Below are 24144 nucleotides of genomic sequence, written 5' to 3'. Positions count from 1 at the left end.
GACAGGATTACAAGAAGAGATTTCTGCATGTCTCTATCAATATTATGAAGTATATTAGTAACTAGGATCACATTACCTCTAAAACATGAAGAAGAATTTTCAGAGATGCAGCACGAACATCTATGTTTTCAGCTGATGAAAATAGCACTTTCAGAGGAGATATGACAGAACACTCCAGTGACCTCAACTCTGTATTCTCAGTTTGTACCTAGAAAGTTTGTCAAAAGTAAGGAATATTACTACCTTGCATGAAAAAACCCATGTTCTCCCAATGGAAAGGTTAATTCTCACATCATTGAATGCACACTTAAGCTTGGATGATGCATGTTCCTGGAACTCATTAGACCCTAAAACAGCAGAAATAGATTGATCCATCGCACTCAGTGCAATAATTCTAACATGTTGATTTGAACTATTGGTAAGCTACAAAAACATGAAGATATTAGGAAATATATAATAAGTACAACCATAATATTTTATGAAACTTGGGCTTAGATTACCTCAATAAAGTGGCCAATAACTTCATCCCATAATGGCCCCACCCCTGTTTATAGAATACGATCATAATGTAGCCATGATAATCACCAAAAATGAAAAGAAAAAAACTAATCTTCACAACCCATCCCTTCTTCCTGACACCCACTTCCCTTTTCCCTCACCTCATTGCTGCCGGCGATTTTGCTGTGTAAGGTCATGGCCAAACAACTTTTTTATCACAAACAAAAACCATGTTATATTTCCCCATCAAACCAAATTGTCATACAAACAGAAAAACACCCAACTTTCCTTTTCCCTCACCTCACTGACATGGGCAACCAATAGTTTTCTACCAATTCAAATTATATCAGTAATTGGGGATTTTTGCCTGACATTGCACTAAATTATCATTCCGTCCATGTCCTTCATTTTTCATGCATACCTTTCTCGCCTCAAAAATCAGTAATAAAAAGGGGATTGAAAAGACAGAAGAGAAAGTGAAAGAGGAAGACGGTGACGAGGACCACCAGAACTACTCTCTCTCTCTCTCTCTCTTTTAAACTTTTAATTTCTGAAAAGAAATTACTCATGTAGTGTTTACTGGATCGAAAATTGGTGGATGGACTGAGGTTAAGATGGAAAGAAATGGTGGACTTGTGGTGGTGGAGTGAAGGCAGAGGTGTCTTTCTTGAGAGAAGTAGTAAGGTAAAAAAGATTATTTAAAAATAAGAAAAAAGAAGAAAGGAATGATTTGAAAAGAAAAAAGAATAAAGTTGTTATAACACTGGTTTCACGCACTCAACAACAAGTGAATTTCACAGGTTTTGCCAAGTCTGCATGACGTGTTTAATAGGTACATATTTTTTAAGATGGAGTATCTAATAAGTATCAAGGTTAGGTTGAGGCTCTGAGTGAATTCTGTGGACAATTTTAAGGGGCCATCTATGACTTGAGTCCATTTTTTACTTTAGATTTCTTTGAAATATATATCCTAGTCTTGAACTATTAAGCCAACTCAAGTATCGGGCAATCATGATTGTGAATAAGAAAATAGTTTAGAAAGCTAAAAGGGGTGTACTCTGAATATTTTCCAAGTAGGCTCTTCCAGAGATGTGTCTCATAGCTCATGTAAGCTTTATTTTGGTTCTTGTTATACTTGTAATAACTTGGAAGCAGAAGTGTGAAACAACTGTATATTCCATGAAATTATGCAGGTACTTATTGAATGATATATGTTATCCTTTCATTCAAGTAATCACCACATTAAAATTGAATGACCACATAATCCAAAAGCTTAAACTATTACAAAAGGCACACTTCCATTTACTTAATTATATATTCAACGACCAGAAGAGTGATAGGGAAGTCAAAATCATTTAACGCTTACCAGATAGCTAAATTATCTGATCTTATAGCATTTATCTGCAATACATCCTCTTACTTTACAATTTCAGAAGAATGACTAGAGTAATAAATAAGTGTGATATTATATTTGATGTTACCTTCTACAAAATTGAAACAGATAGTAGTGACTCGGACCATAAAGTGCATTTTCATGGTTATTTCCACCTTAATATGTAACAACAGAAAAGGAAACAACAAACAGGGAAAATAGTTCTCAGGACATACTGTGCACATTATTGACAAGGATTGATAACATTCTTTCTACTGAGAAAATGATGCTTCCACTTTTTTGACTTGACATTGATCCAAAGCCACTCAGAGCTGCAGACATACACTGATGTGACAACTGACGTAGAGCAGAAAGCAGTGACTTGACCGCAGATAGATGCATCAGAGCTGAGCTCTCAAACAGCTTCATAAAGAAGTGAAGTTTTATATTTATATACACATAAATAATAAGTTAACAGTAAAAATGAGAAGAAAAAGGGGAGCTCAAGCACCTGAGAATTCAGGGAAGAAAGAATATGAAAATCACTATATTGGCCAGAAGAATCTCTGGTGAGCTTAGGCACAGCTGTAGAGACCTCCTGCATCATGGTTTTTAAGAGTGGATAAATTGTTGATTTTTCAACCTTTGGTGGTGACAAATACAAATTCCGCCCGAATGATACGGAGAGCCTAAAAGTTTCTACAGGCTCAAGTAGTAAATTTGTTCATACAATATGCTAATTAGTTGCTACGTTAATTCAAGAATTCATTTGCTTCTTACTTGGAATTATTTGCTCATAATAAAATCTATACTGTATTAAAAGCATGAAGACCCTTGGAAATGCTGTTTGAACTTTTCGTTCTTCATTAAGAGACTTCGCTTTAGATAAAATCGTCTTTTTGCCATTTTCTTAAATTATAATACAATTTTTTAATGATATTAAATATGGACTATAATATAAATCCTAAAATAATTTGTCCTAAAATATTTGGCCAACTCCTAAATATTTGGTAAAAGGCTTTGTTTATTAAAGTATCTAAAAATAATGAAAAATTTCATGATTTCTAATTATATGAAGAAAGGTTTAGAACTAAATATGTTTGTGAATTATGAAATTGAGTTAATCAAGGAGTCCTTTCAACTTATTATGATCATTTTTAAGGACAAACAATGTGTCATTTATGATGATGTGAAAAAAGCTAAAATTAGCATGATTGACAATTCATTTCCAATTTCATGTTATTTTGTTGTACTTGCTATTTCAATGTCGAATTGAGTGATACTTGCTATTTCAATGTCGAATTGAGTGATACTTGGCTTTGGCACAAAAGGTTCAGTCATTATAATCTTTGCTTACTTGTGTATATACAATCAAAGGGTATGGTGCTTGAAGTACCCAAAATTGACATGTGCAAAGATGTTTGTGAGTCATGTCAATTTGGTAAAACATATAGGTGATCCTTTCCTAAAGGAAGTCTTTAGAGGGCTAAGCTGCAGTGTTTTGGGAAGTGAGAAGCGAAAAAAGCGACAAGGGTTTGCTTAACAGAAACGTGAAGCGAAGCGCGCGCTTTTTTTTAAAAAAGTGGCACTTAGTATAAAAATAAAAAAAATATTAAATAACTGAATAGAGGTAATATATTCTTAAGATTAAAAGAAAATAGATAGTTAATACTACTCATAAATCATAACATATAAAGCAAAAAATCAAAAACATAATCAAATACTACAAGAAAAAGAGAAGTGTCAAAAAAATAAAAAACAGAGTAGCAAGCATACACACTGATCATAGTCAGTTATATTAACGAATAAAAAAAACAGGTTAGTAGAGAAGAAGAGAAGAAGAGAAGAAGAAAAAACTTCCAGCAGCTTGGCAGGAACCAACCAAAATAGAAGAAGAAAAAATCGTAGAAGAGTTGAAAAAGAGAAGAGTCTGAAGAAGAGAAGAAGAAAAGGAGAAGAGAACTTACATAAGGAAGAGACTGAAGAAGAGAAGCACTCGCAGCTTCTTAGTCGTGAAGAAGAGATGCAGTCGCACTTCTTGGTCGTGAAAAAGAGACGCAGTTGAAGTTGTATCTTTCAGAAATTAAAAAAAAACTACCATTTTTTTTTAAAAAAACTCTAATTGTCGCCTTTTTTAAAAAAAAGTGCGCTTTTGCCTTTCTGGCGCTTCTCGCTTCTACAGTAGAAGCGTGTGCCTTTTCCAAATCGCCTCACCTCAGGAGCATCACCTCGCCTCGAAGCGCGCTTTTTACAACACTAGGCTAAGGAAAAGCTAGAGTTGGTTCTTCATCTTTATGTGGAACAATGAGGACAGTTTCTTTGAGTTGAAATAAGTAATTAATTCTCTTTGTGGATGATCTAACTCGAATGAAATGGATCTACTTTCTTAACAGCAAATCCCAAGTATTTTCTGTTTTTAAAGAATTCAGGGCTAGGGTAGAAAAGGAGAGTGGCTTCCGGTTGAAGTATATAATAAAACTGAATATACTTTATATCAGTTCAACAAGTACTGTAAAGATTTGGGTATCCAACAACAATTCACTATTAGCTACACTCAAGAACAGAATGAGGTTTCCGAGAGGAAGAACTAAACAGTGATGGAGATGGCAAGATGCATGTAGGTAGAAAATAAGATGCCTAAATTCTTTTGGGCTGAAGCAGTCAATACCATTGTCTATTTGCGAAATAGATTACCAACTAGAGCAGTCCAAGACATGACACATTTGAAGCATGGCTGCAAGACACTCAAACATATTTAGTTCGGTGCGCTATTGCCATGTTCCTAATGCTAAAAGAGGCAAATTAGATAGCGAAGCAGAACTTTGTGTTCTATTGGACTATAGTCCAGTTGCAAAAGGATACAAAGTGTACAATGTTAGTAGCAAGAAGATGATTGTCAGTAGAGACTAGAGATCTTGTAGGGGATAAGTCTAGCCACTATGATTGGGATCAAGATACTGTTGTGCAGAACCAAGGTGGGAGTACTTCAGTTGCAACTCCAAATCTGCAAAAATGTACTTCCTCTAGCCCTATTGCTAGAACAAAAAACAATTCAAATGTTTAATTGACTATAGATTCTCTTGATTTGAAGACCAAATTACTAGCTAAAGTTTATAAGCAATGCAATTTTGCTCTTGTTGAACCATCCTCATTTGAAGAAGCAAATCACAAAGTTTGGATTTCAAAAATAGAGGAGGAACTTCACGATTAAAAAAATGATACTTGGGAGTTGGTTGATAGGCCAAAAGAGAAGAACGATATCAGTGCCAAACGGGTCTATCAAACAAAGTTCAACCCAGATGGCTCCATCTTCAAGGCTCAAACATAAAGCTAGACTTGTAATTAAAGGTTATTCCCAGCAATCTGGAGTGGACTTTGGAGTAACTTTTGCTCCTGTTATGCAGCATGAGACAATAAGATTTTAAGTCGCTCTTGCAGCACAATACAAGAGGAAAACCTTCCATTTGGATGTCAAATCTGTATTTCTCAATGGATTGCTTGAGGAAGACATTTATGTTTGTGAAAAAAATATTAATTGTCGTTGTGTCTATGTTATTACATTGAGACTCTATTTATAGACACTAGAATACAGTCCTTTACCAAGTAGGATACTATTTACTATTCACATTTCTATTTCTATTCTTATTATATTCCAAATAGGATTGTATAAACCTATTGCTATTCTACTAGGATTGTATAAACTTATTCCTATTCTAATATGATTGTACACACCTATTCATATTCTAACACTCCCCCTCAAGCTAGTGCATACAATTGGTGTACCTAGCTTGTTACAAATGTAATTAACCCGGAGATTGGTGAGACATCTGCAGACTTGACAAATTTGACAGTCAATCTCAATGTGCTTGTCTCATTAAATATTGGGTTTGATGCATAATGCCAGTCAATCTCAATGTGTTTAATCTTCACAGAAATACCGAATTTGATGCATAATGTTGGTGTTGAACTTCCAAAACCAAGCTTGAGAAAAATTGTTGAAAACGCCATAGAGTGATCTGCACAATCGACATACAAGGCTACTAAACTCCCTGAGCAACAAAGTGCTCAAATCTAGTATAAAGTATATGGATCGTGTAGGAACCAATAGATGAGTTGACATTAAATAAGAAAGTCATCAAAAAAATTGACCGCAACATGCTCATATGCTGGAGTATTAGATTTGATGGCTAAAAGTGGTCACAATCTAAGAAATAAAATTATATGGGTAGGGTCAGAATGATGTTATGACCAAACTATAGAAATTATATAGGATAGTTCGAATTGATGAAACAATGCCATTGAAAAAGAGAAATAATATGGGTAGGGTTGGAATGATGACATAACCCTACGCAAATCATATTTGAGGAGTAACCGAAAAGAAGAATGAAACTATGCAAATCAAATCTGAGTCACTGAAAAGACACATGATGTTATGCAACTCAAATATGAGAAAATAGTTCTGAAAGATTCACGGTACTACACAAATTAAATTTGAAAAGTAGTCCGGAGAGATGCACGGTGCTACGTAAATCAGATATGCAAAAAAATGTACTCACCGAAAAGATGGCACGGTACTACACAAATTATATATGAGACAATAGTCACCACAGAGATACACAGTGACCCAACTTTTCTTAACATAATCATTAGCCGAACGGGCGGAGGCATATATGGATAATAGCCGCCCGCCGGCAGTGGAAGCTCTTTGATTGTTTACCAAGATCGTAGAGGCTCTGATACCATGTGAAAAATATATGAGAAAAATATTATTGAGTTGTTGATGTGTCTTACATTATTACATTGAGACTCCATTTATAGACACTAGAATACAATCCTTTACCAAGTAGGATACTATTTACTATTCCTATTCTATTCTAAATAGGATGGTATAAACCTATTGTTGTTCTACTAGGACTGTATAAACCTATTCCTATTCTAATAGGACGGTAAAACCCTTTCATATTCTAACAATGTTGAACAACCTGAAGGTTTTACAGTTATAGGTGAAGTAGCCAGGGTGTACAAGCTCAAATGGGCTCTCTATGGTTTTAAACAAACTCTATGAGCTTGGTATAGTAGGCTGGATTCTCATTTACTTTCTCAAGGCTTCAACAGAAGCCTAAATGAGCCTACCTTGTACTTCAAGAGGCAAGCTGATGGGAAGTTTATAATGATATCAGTTTCTGTCGATGATTTTAATGATCACGGGTGAAAATCCTCTTGCGGTTCACGAAGTGATTAACTAAAAAAGTTTTTGAGATGTCTGATCTAGGAGAAATGAAGTGTTTCCTGGGAATGGAGATATCTCAATCTGGTGAAGGAATTTTCTTTTCCCAAAAGAGGTATGCCTTGAATCAGTTAAAAAGGTTCAAGCTTGAAAAGTGCAAAGCTGTTGCAACTCCACTTGTTGTGAATGAAAAATTAATGAAGGATGATGGCGAAGAGAGGGCACATCCAAAAGTTTATAGAAGTCTTATTGGAAGCATATTGTACTTAACAGCTCTAGGCCTGACATAATGTTTGCTCCCAGTTTGTTATCTCAATATATGCAAAGTTCCAGCAGTAAGCATTTTGGAGCCGGTAAAAGGGTGTTGAGGTATATTATGGAATCTGGTATAGAAGTGTGGAGAACGGAGCTCTTTTTGGCTATTCCGATAGTGATTGGGGTGGATGTTTAGATGATTGCAAAACCACATCAGGTTACTGTTTTTCATTTGGTTCAGGCATTTTTTCTTGGAGCACAAAGAAGCAAGATATTGTTGCTCAATCTTCAGTGCAAGCCGAGTATGTGGCTGCTGCATCTGCTACAAATCAAGCAATTTGGTTAAAAAAATCTTGTTGGAATTGAATCTGTTGCCAAAAGAACCAACAGTGATCTATGTGGACAATAAATCAGCCATTCTTATGGCTAAAAATCCGGTGCAGCATGGAAGAACAAAGCATATCAACATAAGGTTCATGCTTTAAGAGATGCTGAGAAGAATGGTGAATTAAGCTGGTGCATTGCATCAGTGAAGATCAGCAAGCTGATATTCTGACCAAGCCTCTTTCCATAAAGAAGTTTGAGTTTCAAAGGATGCAAGCAGTTCCAATGAAAAATCTTGAGGAGTGTTAGGAAATTAAGATTCCTCTAGTAACTCCTAGATTGTAGATTTTTTGCAGTAGATAAGTCTTTTGATTTAAAATGAGTTAGTGAGCCACATATGTAATAGTTTGGTGTGAGATATTTTGCTTATAATGTGGTCGTAACTCTCACACTTTATCTATAAATAGACCTTGTGTTATGAAACATCAATAGAACTTAAAATAGAACTCAAAAAACTTCAGCCTTCTTCACTTTCAGATTTCTATAGCAATTTATAGCTGCGATTTCCTACTATTTACACCTTGTAGACTTGAAGTTCTTCTTCCTTTTCTTTGTAACAGGGTGAATATGCTAAAAGAAAAGGATTTGTTTTATGAAGGGAAAATAGTGATTTTGGTCCTCAAGTCATTGTCTTATTGCGATAGAGTTGGAACTGCCAATACAATTCTGTTCTGGAGGACAAGAATGAAACAGTGAATTACTGCTGGTCTACTCAAGGATGGTTTAAATGACTTGGGAGGTAGAAAAGTGGACAAGAGATAGAGATTGAGGCTTTCACAGGAAAAAATGATGTGCCTGAGACTATTAGATGGAGACATAACAGTGATCATTTTTTTCTGTCAATAGGACTTACAAAAGAAATGTTAGGTAACTTAGTTCTATAGAGGAATATAAGGGAAAACGTAGCACTTTCCAGTGTTATCAAAGGTACATTTAAGCGCTGAGTGAGGCTAAAAACATGTTGAGCACTTAGCCTAACTTAACATGCGCTTCAGAGTCGTCATCAAGGTTTCAAGACATACACTTTTGCTTGTCAATGAACCTCTTCTGAAGAGATGACACCAAACAATTGATATTTCACTTTATTATAACTGTCTTTCATTTTCATTGTTCGTATATTTGTCACTCATGTTTATAAATTATTAGCCTTGGACTAATGTATTTGTCTCTTTTTCTCCCTCTGCACCTCTTTTCATTAAAGCCCATGCTATATTTGTGTTTTTCCCTTAAAGTTCCAACAGATCATAGAGCCTTTTCACGCTTTTTGCTTTTGATAACACTGTCAATTTCAAAAAATATATATATATTGACAGAAAACCATAAAGCTACCGAAATCTTCCCTTTTTCTCCTTCTTACTTGACATTATAGCATTTTTTTAATCTCTTTCCATGTTTTACTCCTTATTAGGCTATTAGCCCTTAGATAGCCAATGAAAGCAAAAGAGTACAAAACCCAAAAGGAAATTAAGTAGACCACTAGCCTATCATTGTTGAAGAAGGTCAATTTAATATTACGGTTTTCCCAAAACTATGATTGAAGTGCAACTAGCCCTTTATTTGGATGACACCCAATGTTACCTGTGTAGTTGCATGTGGAGAATGAATAGCTCGGTCAAGAGAAGCCAGTGTCTCCAGTACCTATACATATTTAGAGAAAGCAAATATTAGGAGCATATAGTTCTAACCTTTCGAAAGATGCAGATAGTGGACTAACTCACCAAGCTCCATGAAGGACCTAAAACATTATGCAGCCGATGAGATATGTTGAATAGTGTTCTAAGTGCCTGAGATACAGAAGCACTAGTAATAACATTATAAGTTGCTCAAAAACCATATATCATGAAATAAAATTGGCTCTCCGAAGTAAAATGTGAGAGGAATTTTGCAATAGATACTACAAACACGACAAACAACAAAAACCTGCACATTCTTAGGAGTAAGAACAACAGTTTCCCTTGGCTCAAGAAATGCTTCTGACCGCTTAGATCCAGGAGATTGTACCACACTGTAGAGATTGTTAATGAGCATGTTAATCCAACAAATTGCACATAACTTTTTCAAAGAAAAGTAACACATATGATCGAACATCATCCTAATTACATCCAGCTTGATGTGTAGATTAGCCAACTAAAAATATAAGATAAGTAACCACTTCCGCACGAACTTGTGTACTTAATCGAGCAGCTGAAGTCTTTGGGCTACAAACTGAAACTCCACAAGTGTAGTTCCAATAAATCACTACATCAACTGTTCCTCTAAAAACATAGGACAGGGAGAGGATAGTCCATCATTATCTTAAAGTAGCTCACCTACCCACACAATCTACCGAGGGGGTCAATGGATGACATATAATAAATGCTTTCAGCCTCGAACACGAGGCCTTCTGAAAATAAAAGAAAATTCTTCATTGTTTGATTTAATTAGAAAGAAAATATCTACCTCAGATAGCAAGGATGACTTGCATCCAGATTAAGGTAGGAGAGTATGAAAAATATTGCATCCACCTTGCCATTTGCTACTGATAATATTATTCCATTTAACCAGGAGACAACCTTTTTCTCCTTATTGCACTGCCACAGAAAAGATCTCCTGATTTTATCCAGCATTTGAACCACTATCTGAGGAATATGAAATAGGGACATCGTATAAGTTGGAAAGCATCTAGGGCATCAAAGTCTGCCTCCCACCAACAAGTACAGTGATCTCCGCCTTGGCAACTTCTTCTCACATTTCTCCAAAATTGGATTCCAGATATATATGGATCTTAATAATGGAACGAAACCGGGTGGGGTGGGTTTAAGGCTGCGAGGAGGTGCGGGTTTAAGGCTGTGCGGGACAGGGGTGAGGAGGATCGAAGTAATCTTTTTAAAATAATGAGGCGCGGGTCGCGGGTCTATGCGGGGACTTAAACTTAATTGATAATTTACATGTTATAAGAGTTACAAAGCACCCCTGTTTTAATATGATAAAACACACCCCAGACCTCTTTCCCTAGAGCCACATGTTAGCATTTTATTGTGCTGCTGTGGTCACTCTAAACCCCGTGGTTGAAGGTGGAAAGCCATTTCACAAGGCTATCCCTCCATTATTGATAACCAAACTGTACATCCATCCCCGATTTTATTCTTCCTTTCACCTACTCTACGATGGAAATTAATCTTTCAGGGACATTGTGGAAGACATTTTGAAGTTAAAAAAAAAAAAAAGCAATTTCCAAGTGAAGTCACCTTTGAAACCCTTGGGCTTGGGCATAACAATTACAGAAGAAAGGAAGCAAACAACTAGGATGGACATACGACTCTTCGTAGAACAAAGCATATAGCAAGTGCAAGTGTCAGCAACAACCTTGACAACATACAGAAGATTAAAAAGCATGATTGATGCATGACAAAACAACTCCGACAAGATCCAATGCCCCGTCGATCATGATGATGGCAGAGAAGGTTCAGTAAAATTCATTCTGTAACAAGTAAAGAAAGTCATGGCCAAAACAGGAAAGTTTGCATTAAATTTACCTCCTCTTCTCTACTTCAACAGGTATGCCAATTGTGAATTTGCAAAGGGATGCTAGGAAAGAATTCAAAGGCTCTACAGCATGAAGTATTCCACAGGCCTGAGCAACAAGAAGTTCCATTCATCATCACGAATTTCATTTTTTTTGCAAAGGTAACATTTGTGTTCATTGATCCAGCACATGGATTGCACTGAAAACCATATTTACAGCTTGTCAAAAAAGTAAGAAAACTAAATCTGGATCCTAAGAAAAACCTGGGATATCTATAATGGATTCAGTGTCCTCTAAATACATCTTTTGCCAAGTAGTTTTCCATGAACATAACACCAAATTCTCTTGATCTCAATAGATGCACACAATTCAATTGAAGGCCAATATTGCAGGAACAAATACAGTATGTGGAGATCTAATTTGACCAAATATTACCTGAGTAAATGCTTGATAGCCTTTTAGTATTTCCAAAATAATAGCCTCCCCCTGAGACCTTTAATGTACATCACAGATGAAAGTAAGTACATACAGCATTTTATATGGGCTCATTCATAGATATGAAAAATACACATACTTCGCTAAGATGAACGATAAAGCATCAAGAATGGTCAACCACATTGAGTCAACCATCGATACACAAAGAAGTGCAGTTCTTCCGGTCAATTTCGCTGGTGGATCAGACTCACATCTTGGAGAGTCAAGCTGGTCACTCCAAGACAAAATATGAAGTAGCAAGTATGTCATATGACTAACTGCCTTTCAGATATATAAAAAAGGCCAAAGAGAAGGACAGCAACTCAACTAGTTACCTCACCCATGTCAACCGCCTCATCTGTTAAAGTAGCCACAGTGAAAACAACTCCTAGTAGGCCCTCAATTGCTAAAGTTATTGCATGTGCTTCACTTGCAACTAAAACGGCAGCATTCGACGCATCACTATCTAAGCTCCACTCAATCCCTATAAAACAAATTGCTCAGTGATTAGTTAAAATTAACATATCCAGGTGATAAAGGTTTTGCAAGATATGACTCTAAGACAGTGATAAGGCTAGCAAAGTACAACGGAAGGAATTGACTCCCTGCCCCCACCTTCAAAATGGAGCTCCTAAGTCTACCCACCTATCAGGAGGAAGAACATAGACAAGTAAAGCCCAACACATCAATTTATTGTTCCGATAGAGGAACCAAATGATATTTAATTACTTCGCATTTTAGCATCAAATAAGCACCACGATACTCAACCAAATTCACATTCATATCCTTTTCCCAACTAACAGAATTAGGTATATATCTGAACTCCCTAGAGCTTGCAATCACAAAAGTCTGAATGATATAGGCTTTTAAGCAAAGCTTCAGCATTTCTACTTCGTGAGCATAGGTACATAACATATGTTGAAAATTCAGTTTTTTATTACAGTTCTTAATCCAATGGGAACATAATCAGTGGCTATATTCTCATTGATGCACTGCATTTCAATGAGTTCCACCTAGCACACCAAGGAGGGACTAAGAGAAGTAAAAGAAAGGAAGGACAAAATCATGTAACTTATTTGAAAACAAATACACAAGAGCAAAGGTAATGGAGTTTTGTTGTAGTTAAAAACCTACACTGATTTCTTGGCCAAGGAGGTTTGACAGTGTGCCTGTTGAACACATTTTACAATTTGAGATTCACTATTTTCTGTCTACAGCTCGTCTCTAAGGTACTCACAATATTATCAAAAAAAAAATTGTGCCTAAACTTTCTAAAAGAGAAGAACTAGTTAGTAAAGTAAAAAGGCAGATGTATCTAAACATTCTATCAAGTTAGCGAAGAGAAGCTTCATCATAGAGCCTATCATATTAGAAAACCTGACAATTAACTAAAGTACAGAGTGCATACTAGTTTAACTGTGCACCACTTGATAAAAATATAATATATGTAGACTAAATATTCTCCTAAAATATCTAATGCATACTATCTAAAAAAACAGGGAACAAATGGATCATCAGGACAATTTGACAAGTCAACAACTGAAGGAGTAGTTCAGAATGCTTCAGATGAAAATCAATTATCAATGAGTTCCTATAACGTGTCAATATGAACAATTTCGCTCATATTTTCATTTGAACTAGTCTGCCAAGAATCAGTTATCCAATAAATAGGGTACGGGACATGATATTAGCAATTGATGTGTCGTTTAATATAAGAAGAGTTATTAAAGCACAAGAATAAGAAATGATAATGAGAGTGAATATATTGTTGGAGGTAAAAGGCATCATGTAGCACATAGGATGTCGTGTCACAGTGAATAATAGATTTAGCTGTCCAAATTTAAGGTGTAATTATTCTTTTTATGCAGAAAATTACAAGATGCTTGATTGACAAACTACTTGAACTATTTTTTTTTTATGACAAGGGAAACCCGCAGCCGCTACCCTTTGGGTGCGCACAGGTAAAACCCCCGCTCCCATGCAAGAACTTGCAAACCACATAGGAGAGGTAACCGCACTAGGAAAGTCCGGTGTGACGAGCTCGGCCCAGAAGTCAAACCCCTTGCTTTTGCTGGCAAGGGGTTTCGAACTTGAGACCTCCACCATGGAGGTCCCAAGCCCAAACCACTGCGCGACCTTGAAGGGTAACTACTTGAACTATTCACAAGTCACTTTCTCAGTCATAATTCTCATCAGGTCTTTCTTACTCACCTTACTCGATTCTCAGGTATGTCTTGTTTAGTCATTCCCTACCAACAGCTAACCATGTTATGCCTCATTTTTGTATGCTCTCCTGGTTCATGGATAAGCTTTTCTAGCTGTCCCTACCATAACTGACCCCGCTGTTCTTTTTTCCTATCCATACTATACATCCTTATGGGAAGATCAATATATTTTCATGCCCAATCCAGATGTTTTAATTTCAAAAATATTGATAACCATGCATGACAGTTTGGAACAAATGCCAACGCATTCTCGGGAATAGAATTGATACCAACTATAAAACCAAATCCGCCACGAAATATACCTGCATCATTCAAGCTTTGTTTTAAAAAGTTGCTACCACTTTACTATATCTATCGTTAACTATTTTAGTTCAAAATCGACTGGAAAAAATCACTCTTCAGGGTATATAAGTTGGTTAAAATTTGTGGAGAATCATATTTATGTTGTTGCTTCTCTACTTTTTACGACTTGTATATGAGAGATATTTCCATTATTAATAAGATTATTACCTTGTCAAATAAAGATCACTCATCAGGACACTCCAGCATTTTACTTCATCATATCTAAGTAAATCATTTACAACAGTCATTAAATCAATGAGTCAACTATCGCTGCTAGAGATAATTGACATACTCGGGAATCCTAAATAACTCATTTGAACTTAGCAACAAGCCAAACGAGTCAAAAATTTGTTAATGTCCAAAAGATATTATGTTTCATTCTCCACCAAAAATTCAATCAGAGAGCAGATGATGCAATTACCTTTTGCTTTACTACTAAACATTCCAGCTACAGCAGCAAGGCTCTCCTCACATGTGTCTTGAAACTGGATATAGAAGAGAATTAATTTGAGTTTATTCCCAAGGAAGCCATAATTATATATGATGACATCAGAGATAAAGCAAAGAAAGGAAAAGGAAGCCGAAATCAAACAATGAGAGTGTTTAGTCTAAGATAAAAAAGACCCAGAGAAAACCTTAATCTTTACATCGAGAAGGAAGTTACATACACATTGATGTTGAGAAGGGCCAACAGTTTCTTCTTTCCCCTACAACTAGATCAAAATTTACTGCCCAAGCCACCGGACATGGAGGAGTCAGTTCGTGACCCCTCTTTCACCACCACCACCCCTCTTCAATCCTCTTCGGACTGTGTTGTGCTTGTGTTTCTGAAACCCCAAAACAGGAGAAATCATCGTCTTTTGCTAGCTTGCGCATTAGCTCTTTATTAGGATGAGCATTGTGCCGTTGATTATTATTGTTGATTAATTGCCTCAGTTACTGCAGTAACTAGTCTAGAAGTTGTTGGATTTTCTCCAGCTTTTTAGCCATCTTCAGCAGTTTAAGTTAGTTGCTGTTTTTAGGAGTTTAATTACCGTGAAATCATGTGCAAAGTAGTTGCTTAGATATAAGTTCTAGTTGTTGCATTTTTCCTGTATTTAAACAAAATTTCAGTTCAATGAAAAATTATCTTTCCAGCAGCAAATAGTCTTCTCTTCTTCTTTCCTTTAATTCTGTTCTAATAGTTGATGTTAAGCCTAAAACCTCCGGCAAAAGTGGTATCAGAGCTCTCTTCTTGAGGGACCTATAACTGAGTGGAACTCATTTTTATTTTATTTTTTTGATAATGGTAACTTTGTGAAACTCATTTTCCTTCTCCATTTTTTCTTATATGGATTCAGAAACTCCTCTCACTGCACTTGCACCACATGTCTTCAAAGGTGAATGCTATCATGTCTGGGCAGCAAGAATGGCACATATGGAGGCAAATGATTTGTGGGAAGCTGTTGAGGAGGACTACGGAGTTCCTCCTTTGCCTGCAAATCAAACCATGGCGCAGATAAGGAAGCACAAGGAGAAGAAAACAAGAAAATCAAAGGCTAGCGCAACGTTATTTGCTGCAGTCTCATTTGAAATCTTTGTCAGGATTATGACAATGAAATCAGCATTTGAGGTTTGGAATTTCCTAAAGAAAGAATATGACGGAGATGAATGGATCAAAGCAATGTGTATTCTCAACCTGATAAGAGAATTTGAACTTCAGAAGATAAAGGATTCAGGATTCAGAGTATTCTGACAAATTACTCTACATTGCCAACAATGTAAGTATACTTGGCTCTGAATTTCCTGATTCAAGATCGGTTCAAAAAATTCCTTTAACAGTCCCTCAAAGGTTTGAAGCAATTATTTCCTTGCTCCTGTTGCTGACTAGAAACCATTACATTATTGTTGTCTATAATTGCGCAAAAGGTTGGAAAGTGTTTCAGTTAAACGTTAAATCTGCAGTCTTGAATGGCTTTCTTGAGGGGATAATTTATGTTGAGAAACCTGAAGGATTTTCAGTCAAAGGGCATGAAGATGAAGTGTATCAGCTCAAAAAGAACGTTGTATGGACTAAAGCCCCAGTGCTTGGTACAGCAGGACTGATGAGCATTTGGTGCAACTGGTTCTAGAAAATGCCTTTGTCAAAAGAAATATGCTAAAGACATTTGGAAAAAGCTCAGAATGGAAAATTGCAAAGAGACAACTACAATGTGACAGAGGAGAAGTTGAGCAAAAATGATAAAGCTGAAAAAGTGGATGAGGCTCTTTACAGGAGCTTGGTTGAATGTCTCATTTTATATGTAGTAAGTCCTCTATCAAGATTCAATAATTGTGCAACTGACACTCATTTTAGAGCAGATAAAAAGGGTTATAAAATATGTTGAAGGAATATTGAATTTTGCAATCAAGTTATGTAAATCAAAAGCATGTGTTGCAGGGGTACTCCAATAGTGACTAGGGTGTCTCTTCCGGTGACATGAAAAGTGTTAGCATGATGGACATCTAAACAATTGTATATATTAATATAATTATATAGTGATATAAATTAGCATGATTATATAGATTTGTTGTAGAATCAAAGGAATAAATATTGTGATAGAATGGCTGATTTGGGGGATAGCAAAGCAGATTTAGAGGGATTGAATGACAGATTTGTAGAGATAGAATAGCTGATATTTAGGATAGGAATAACGGCTCTTTAGGAATTTTTAATATTTATTCTCTATATATAATGGAAAGACTATCACTTTGATAGGCATTCAGCAAAACTGACAAAAAGTACTTTTGGTTATTGTTTAATCTTGGATGAGGGGCATTTTCTGGGTGTTCTAAGAAGCAAGAGACTGTTACACAATCAACGGCTGAAGTTGAATTCATTGCAGCAACAGTGTCTACAAATCAAGCCCTATGGCTTAGAAAAGTGCTACTTGATATGAATTTAAAGCAAGAAAATTGCACAGAGGTGTTTGTGGATAATCAAGCAGCTATTGCTATCTCAAATTATCCAGTTTTTCATGGAAAAACCAAGCATTTCAATATCAAAGTATTCTTTCTCCGAGACGCGCAGAAAGAAGGATTTGTTGGGTTAAATTATTGCAAGACGGATCTTCAACTGGCAGATATTTTTACAAAAGCGTTGCTAAGAAGCAGATTCGCCTCAAAGAAAGACTTGGAATTCGCAGCAACTGAAGCAAGGTGAAGTGTTGATTAATTGCCTCCATTACTGCAGTAACTAGTCAATAGAAATTAATGGATTTTCTCCAGCTTTTTAGCCATCTTCAACAGTTTAAGTTAGTTGTTGTTTTTAGGAGTTAGTTGTTATTTTTAGGAGTTCATTTATCATGGAATCATGTGCAAAGTAGGTGCTTAGACATAGGCTCTAGTTGTTACATTTTTTCTGTATTTTAACACCATTTCACTTCAGTGAAAAATCATCTTTCAAGCAGCCAATATTTCTTCTCTTCTTCTTGCCTTTATTTTTTTTTTTAGAGTTGAAGTTAATCCTGGAAACTCCACTGATAACCTCCACGTTGTCATTGATTTCTGTTGTAGCCAAACCAGCCGGTTTGGTTTTTCTAAAGAGAGTTAATCGATCTAGATCTATTAGTGAATTGTTTTAAATTGCATCTCAACACCAGTTCACTAATCTAAGGGTAGTGATTTTCCCCACTCTCTTTTGTGCCCTACCTTTATCAAATTCAAACTGTGCATCGACTCTTTATCCCCTATCCATTATCTGTGTGTCCTCCATACCTTTTGGTGGATGAGTTGCTAACTCCCTTATGTGAGTTTCTTCCAACCTCCTCCTAAAAATCCCCCCCCCCCTCTATAGACACCGGTATTCTCCCACCCTTACTCACCAAGCTCTTAACTCTAGAAACATCAGTACGATTGCAATTCACCTCAAAAGCCCCACACTCAAGAGCTCATAACACCAAAGATGTAAAGGTAGTCATATGACAATCACCACCCCAGTTACTTCTCTCTTTCTGTAGAGTTCCAGAGTTTCTGCCTCAGACCATCTATAAAGTTAAAATTGTCATCGAACCATCTCTCACCCACCTTTAAGACGGCTAGACTCACTTTCACTTAGGCATGTGCACAAATTCGTTCGGCTTGGTTTTGGCTATCGTTGGTTTGAAATTTCAATTTTCGAGTTTCTAGAACTATCATCCTGACTCAATCCACTCCAAACCAATTCGATTCATGTTTTTATTATTTCGATTCGGTTACAGAAATTGTTTTTTTTTAGAAGGTAACAGTCTTGTATCATATTCCAAAAAATCAAACCTGCCACAACTTGTTACAGATTTACTAATTACAAATAAAAGGAGAATATCAGGAAGATCTTCAATCCTGAATAACAAAAATTACAAGGTGCCGAAAGCATTCATTACTGATTCCAGATCTTCCATATACTCCTGTTTACACCAAAATTGAAATAAAACAAGCAATTCATCTTCATCTTCTGGATGCTGTTATTACTTTTGTTCTGGAAGCATCTGAGGTTCCTCTCTTTCCACACAGACCACCAAATACAGGTGGGGATGATCTTTCATCTTTCTTTATGACCAAAAATGTAGGTGAAGCTACTTCATATCTTCACAGCCTGGACAATATTTCTTGGCATTACCCATAGTAGGCCCTTCGAATTGATGAAAATGCTCCACAAAATATTACTGATCCCACAGTGAAGAAAGAGGTGATTGATTGTTTCAGCCTCTTCTCCACACAGGAAACACCTAGGACTCAGTTGGATACCCCTTTTCATGAGGTTTTCCTGAGTCAAAACAGCTTGCTTTGCTAGTAGCCAAGTAAAGCAGGAAACTTGGGACGTATTTTAACTTTCCTGATAAGTTTCCATGGCCAGCCAGTAACCTGATTGGTGAAAGAGTTGAACTATTTATAATCTTCCTTCACACTAAATTTTCGTTGTAGCTATGATCCCAAAACAATCCATCTTGGGATGTAGAGGTTCCTTTGAATTTCTCAAGGATTCCAAAGAAATCTACTAGTCTCTGGATCTCCCATCATTTAGGGGCCTTCTAAAACTCAGATTCCATCCCTGATTTGACCAAACTTTTTGCCAGTGTCTTTTTGTTGTTGGTTCAGAATGTAGATATCTCGGAAGAGGGTTTTTAAAGAGTCTTGTTCTAACCAGCTGTCCTCCCGGAAGGAGACCTTCATGTCATTTCCTATTCTAATGCTGCAATTTTCTCTTGGTTTTGGCCAAAGGTTTCTGATGGCCCTTGCTAGTTCCATAAGTATTAGTGATCATTTTGGTAGACCAGCGATCCTCCATTTCATACTTCGGTTTGATAAGGTCTTTCCATAGTGCTTGTTCACAAGATGCCAGTCTCCATAGCCATTTCATCATAAGGCTTTGGTTCTGAATCTTCAAATTTCTTACCCCAAGACCTCCTTTTTGTTTGCTCCCAATCAATTCATCCCACTTAACCAAGTGGAATTTCTTAGTGTCACTATTTCCTTCCCATAGAAAATTCCTTCTTATTGCATCAAGTCTGTCAATGACCCCATCTGGAATAGGAAATATAGGCATTCATGTAGGTAGTAGGCATTGAATTGAGAACACTATTGATGAGAGTGAGTCTCCCGCCAAGGGAGAGATATTGGCTCTTCCAGTTGACCAATCTTCTTTCACGCTTCTCGACCACCTCATTTCAGATACCTAAGGACTTGCTTTTTGCTCCTAGTGGCATGCCCAAATATACACTTGGTAATTCACCAGTCCTCCCCCCAAGTGTAACAGCCAGAGAGGTCAGACTGGTGACCTCATTCACTGGGTATAGGAACCTTTTTTCCCAATTAATATGGAGTCTTGATATGGCTTCAAATAGCAAAAATACAACTCTGAGGGTCACCAGTTGGTTTCTGTTGGCATCACAGAAAACCAGAGTATCATCAGCATATTGTAAGTGTGTGATCTCCATGTTAAAACCCACCTTATTTGATACTCTGAAGCCCCTCAACCATAGTTTCTCTTGAGCAATCTTCAAGATATCATTAAGTCCCTCCATAGCTACAATGAATAAGAACGGAGACAGGGGGTCTCCCTGTCTTAAGCCTCTCTATGAGGAGAAGAAACATGTAGGGGAGCCATTGATGAGAATAGAATAATTCGCAGTATTGATACAAAACTTTATCCATCTCATCCATCTACCATCAAAACCTCTTTTGGATAAGGTCTCCAGCAAAAAATTCCAAATGAGATGGTCATATGCTTTCTGAATGTCCAGCTTGCATAAAATGCCTGGCACCTTGCTTCTAATCCGAGAATCCAAACATTCATTAGTCATTAAAATAGCATCCATGTTCTGTCTTCCTTTAATGAAAGCAAGTGTTGTGTGTCCACTAGCTTGTTCATAACCTTTTTAAGCCTCTCAGTTAGCACCTTGGAGATTATCTTATACACACTACCAATTAAGCTAATAGGTCTAAAATCTGTGAGTTTTTTGCACCCATCTTTTTGGGAATTTAAGCCACATAGGCGGAGTTGAAGAATTTCTCAAAGAAAAATCTCTCACGGAAATTTTTCACTGCAGCAATGACTTCCTCCCCACGGCCTCCCAACAGTGGACACGGAAGGTCATGGTGTAACCATCAGGACCAGGAGCTTTGTCTCCAGCACAAAGCTTTACACAGTCCCATATCTCGTGGTTCTCAAATTCCCCCTGTAGCATCCTATTGTCTTCTTCAGAGATTATGTGCCCTTCCCTACAGCCACCAGAGCGTCTCCATGTCTCAATTTTAGAATATAGCTTCTGGTAGAAGTCTATGATTTCTTTTTTTCAGAATATAGCTTCTGGTAGAAGTCTGTGATTTCTTTTCTTTTTTGTAAATATAACTTCTGGGAAATTGCTTTGCAGGTCTCAAAATCTAAACAAACAACTATTTTCATTAAAATTTTGCAGAAAACACTATCAAAGGTAATGAAATCTTTAAAATTGCAGCCTCAAGTAACCAAGATATTAACCAAAAAAAGAATCACAAACTTGCAAACATAATAGCATATAAATGGCAAAACAAGAGTTTGAGAACTTGTGCTACTCCAAGCTTACAAGCATAACAGCATATTTTATTGAGGCACACAGTATATATTTCTACACACTTCCCTACTGCCCTTCTCAAAATAGATAATCCTATGTATGATTAATAAACACTTCTTGCTATCAAGGGGTTCCCAGAAATGTTTAACCACATGTTTTGGTACTAGTATCTTTAAACGGCGTTTACACAATTCAGTTTCTGGGTCTGTTGGTACTGTAAATACATCCAATCATATCCGCACTAAGAAAACCATAGATTTATAATTGAATTTGTAAATCAAATTCAAATTGTATAATCTAAATTGTATTTCTGAATTGCTTTGATTCGGCTCAAAAATTTGAGTTGAACCGATTTGTGCACAGGCCAACTCTCACTAGGAAAACTGAATAAGAACGTTGAGTAAAGAGTCTCCCACAGAGGACACTTTGATCCATGCGTTGACATCCCAGACCTTCATTGCCCAAGACGCTACCGAATCTGGCGAAGTAATTTCTTCTCGAACCTTCCCACCAAGCACATCTAAGGGAAAGCTTTCCTGTCTAAGATATGTCTCATAAATAGTGTGAACCTCAGTTCATGTTCTCCCTTCAGTCTTCTACACTCCCCATCCAAAGCCAGAGCTGGAGCAAAAAGAATCTCCTTGTAAGGATGAATCTTGAGCTTCCTAGCTTCTAGAAAGAAGTAGGAGTCTCTCTCAAGAATCAATTTTCTCTCTCGCATATTACTTGTAAAATTAAAATAAGCTCGGGAAGAGATTGTTAGGCCTATTGCCAAATTTAAGAGGAAGACACAACAACATTACAGAAACAAATACCACAAATTTGCACTTGTAGAATCAAACCATTATTCTTTTTATTTATAAGGATAGTGGAATTAGAAAAGATAAAACAGGTAAATAAAAATGGATTAGGAATAAAGTGAAGAGTAGAGCCCATATTGTAGACCTGGATACTCGAAACGACACGAGCAAGAGCTTTTACCATACTCTCAACCACATTTGTGTTCTTCGGATGCCTGCATACAATCAAATACATGCAATATATAAAAAAGAGCTGAAGAATAGAGGAACATGGTAACTTAATAGACAGGCAAAATCAATTGTATTAATAATGGAGGCTAGCACCATATAAGTGCATAGTATTATAGAACTTGTACACAATCTAAATTTGGCATGCAATAGTATAAGAATCCTAATAAATGTTCACTTCAAATATAGCTTTTTGCTTACACCACAGAGATAAGCTATGCATATGTATGTTAGACTATGTATAGCGTCAAACTTCCCTTCATAACATAAATTTCACAGCAAGTAAAGTGAACTACGCAGTTGCTAACTCTAAGGTACAACATTCCTTGAGACCAATTAAGAATCTTCAGAAGTGGCAGGAGCAGCTTCTTGGTATTACACGTAGTGATCACCTCCATGCCATCGTAGAAGATGAAACCCAGATGACATGTTTAGCAGTTTCCTTGCAACTTTGATATCCACAATCTCCACAAATATAGATGTATGAAACAATCTAATTCCTCTTTTTTCCCCAGTGAGCAGCCTACTTTCCAAATTATTGTGGGGTCTTTAGATAGGAGGAGTTGGATTTGGCTTTCTGTAGAAGAGAGAGGAGAAGCAAGCATAGTGAAGTGGATTTGAGGAGTTGGGCAAAATGTCATTTATATTGTGAAACTGAAGGGAAAATATGAGAGAGCTTGGCTTGATTACTCCCTCAAGCTATTGGGGATTGATTACATAATAATGTTTTACATGTTCAGAAAAGGAAAGGAACCCAATAACAATAGGAGTAAATTAAGTTACTTAGCATATACATACGTTGTAGAATACTTATAAGGATTCTAACACTCCCTCAACTGGTGCATGTAAACTATGAGTAAACTATGAGAAATTCTCAGAAACAATTACAGACCTTAAGCTCATTGATTACCTCAGCATAAGGCACAATGTACATGGTCAAGGACAGACCTATTTCAAATCACAACTAGAGTGTGGAGATTGGGATACAACACATTCTCACTTCAAGTTTGAAAATATGTGGCTGCAACAAGAAGGGTTCATTGACATGGTGAAAGGAAGGTGGCAAAATTATATGGTAGGTAGTAATACAGATGTCACACTTGTTAAGAAATTAAGGGACCTGAATCAACTCTTGAGATACTGAACAATTGGAAAGGTGTGGGCAAAAGAGATGTTTTAGCCTTATATTGGTATTTTCGAAGTTAGCAATATGCTACTCCTTTCCGCCCAAAGTAATTGATATTTTAGCCTTAAAGTGTTGTTTTTGAGTGTTATGGTCCCTTGTTAAGGATCTAGTTACAGGCGTTGCAAGATAAAATTTGAAGTTCTATGTTTTCTACCTATGGCGCTGGTTCATTAGGGAGAACCTGCAATCTCTTGAGTTTGAAGTACTCAAAGACTTGGTAATTTTTTGCTTTTTCATTCCTTAGACACACAATAGTTTAAATACATCACTTATAAAATAACTACCCCTAGAAACTAGGACATGACTTCCTAACTTAACTGAAATGAAAAAATACACTATTACATGAAAATAATTGTACTATTACAGAAAATTAAACTACTAGTGGAATGGAATTACTGTTTTAACCTCCTTACTACAAGAGTGTTATGGTCCCTTGTTGAGGAACGGGACGTTGCAAGATAAAATTTGAAGTTCATTTTTTTCTACCTATGGTGTTGGTTCATTAGAGAGAACCTGCAATCTCTTGAGTTTGAAATACTGAAAGACTTAGTAATTTTCTGTTTAACATTACACTAAATTCAAATACATTAAATACAACA

The 24144-nt window shown here is 36.5% G+C and overlaps 1 protein-coding gene across 5 annotated transcripts in view; it reads right to left on the bottom strand.

Annotated features, from left to right (window-relative positions):
* The window catches only part of LOC101244609 (uncharacterized), a 62086-nt gene that overhangs the window by 14624 nt on the left and 23318 nt on the right, over nucleotides 1-24144 (bottom strand). For all 5 annotated transcript variants that reach the window (XM_019215658.3, XM_019215659.3, XM_010327444.4 and 2 more), the window contains exons 13-26: nucleotides 22277-22346; nucleotides 14704-14767; nucleotides 12051-12199; nucleotides 11816-11943; nucleotides 11677-11734; nucleotides 11252-11349; nucleotides 9657-9741; nucleotides 9455-9520; nucleotides 9315-9374; nucleotides 2382-2468; nucleotides 2107-2293; nucleotides 501-544; nucleotides 292-423; nucleotides 77-208 (exon numbers count right to left, since the gene is read on the bottom strand). In XM_019215658.3, coding sequence (XP_019071203.1) covers nucleotides 77-208; nucleotides 292-423; nucleotides 501-544; nucleotides 2107-2293; nucleotides 2382-2468; nucleotides 9315-9374; nucleotides 9455-9520; nucleotides 9657-9741; nucleotides 11252-11349; nucleotides 11677-11734; nucleotides 11816-11943; nucleotides 12051-12199; nucleotides 14704-14767; nucleotides 22277-22346 — 1360 coding nt within the window. The remainder of the gene's footprint in view (nucleotides 1-76; nucleotides 209-291; nucleotides 424-500; nucleotides 545-2106; nucleotides 2294-2381; nucleotides 2469-9314; nucleotides 9375-9454; nucleotides 9521-9656; nucleotides 9742-11251; nucleotides 11350-11676; nucleotides 11735-11815; nucleotides 11944-12050; nucleotides 12200-14703; nucleotides 14768-22276; nucleotides 22347-24144) is intronic.

The sequence above is a fragment of the Solanum lycopersicum genome, chromosome 9, assembly GCF_036512215.1.
Source record: "Solanum lycopersicum chromosome 9, SLM_r2.1".
Lineage (NCBI taxonomy): Eukaryota > Viridiplantae > Streptophyta > Magnoliopsida > Solanales > Solanaceae > Solanum > Solanum lycopersicum.
Note: the sequence above shows the minus strand (reverse complement) of the source record. Positions and strands in the feature narration are given on the sequence as shown.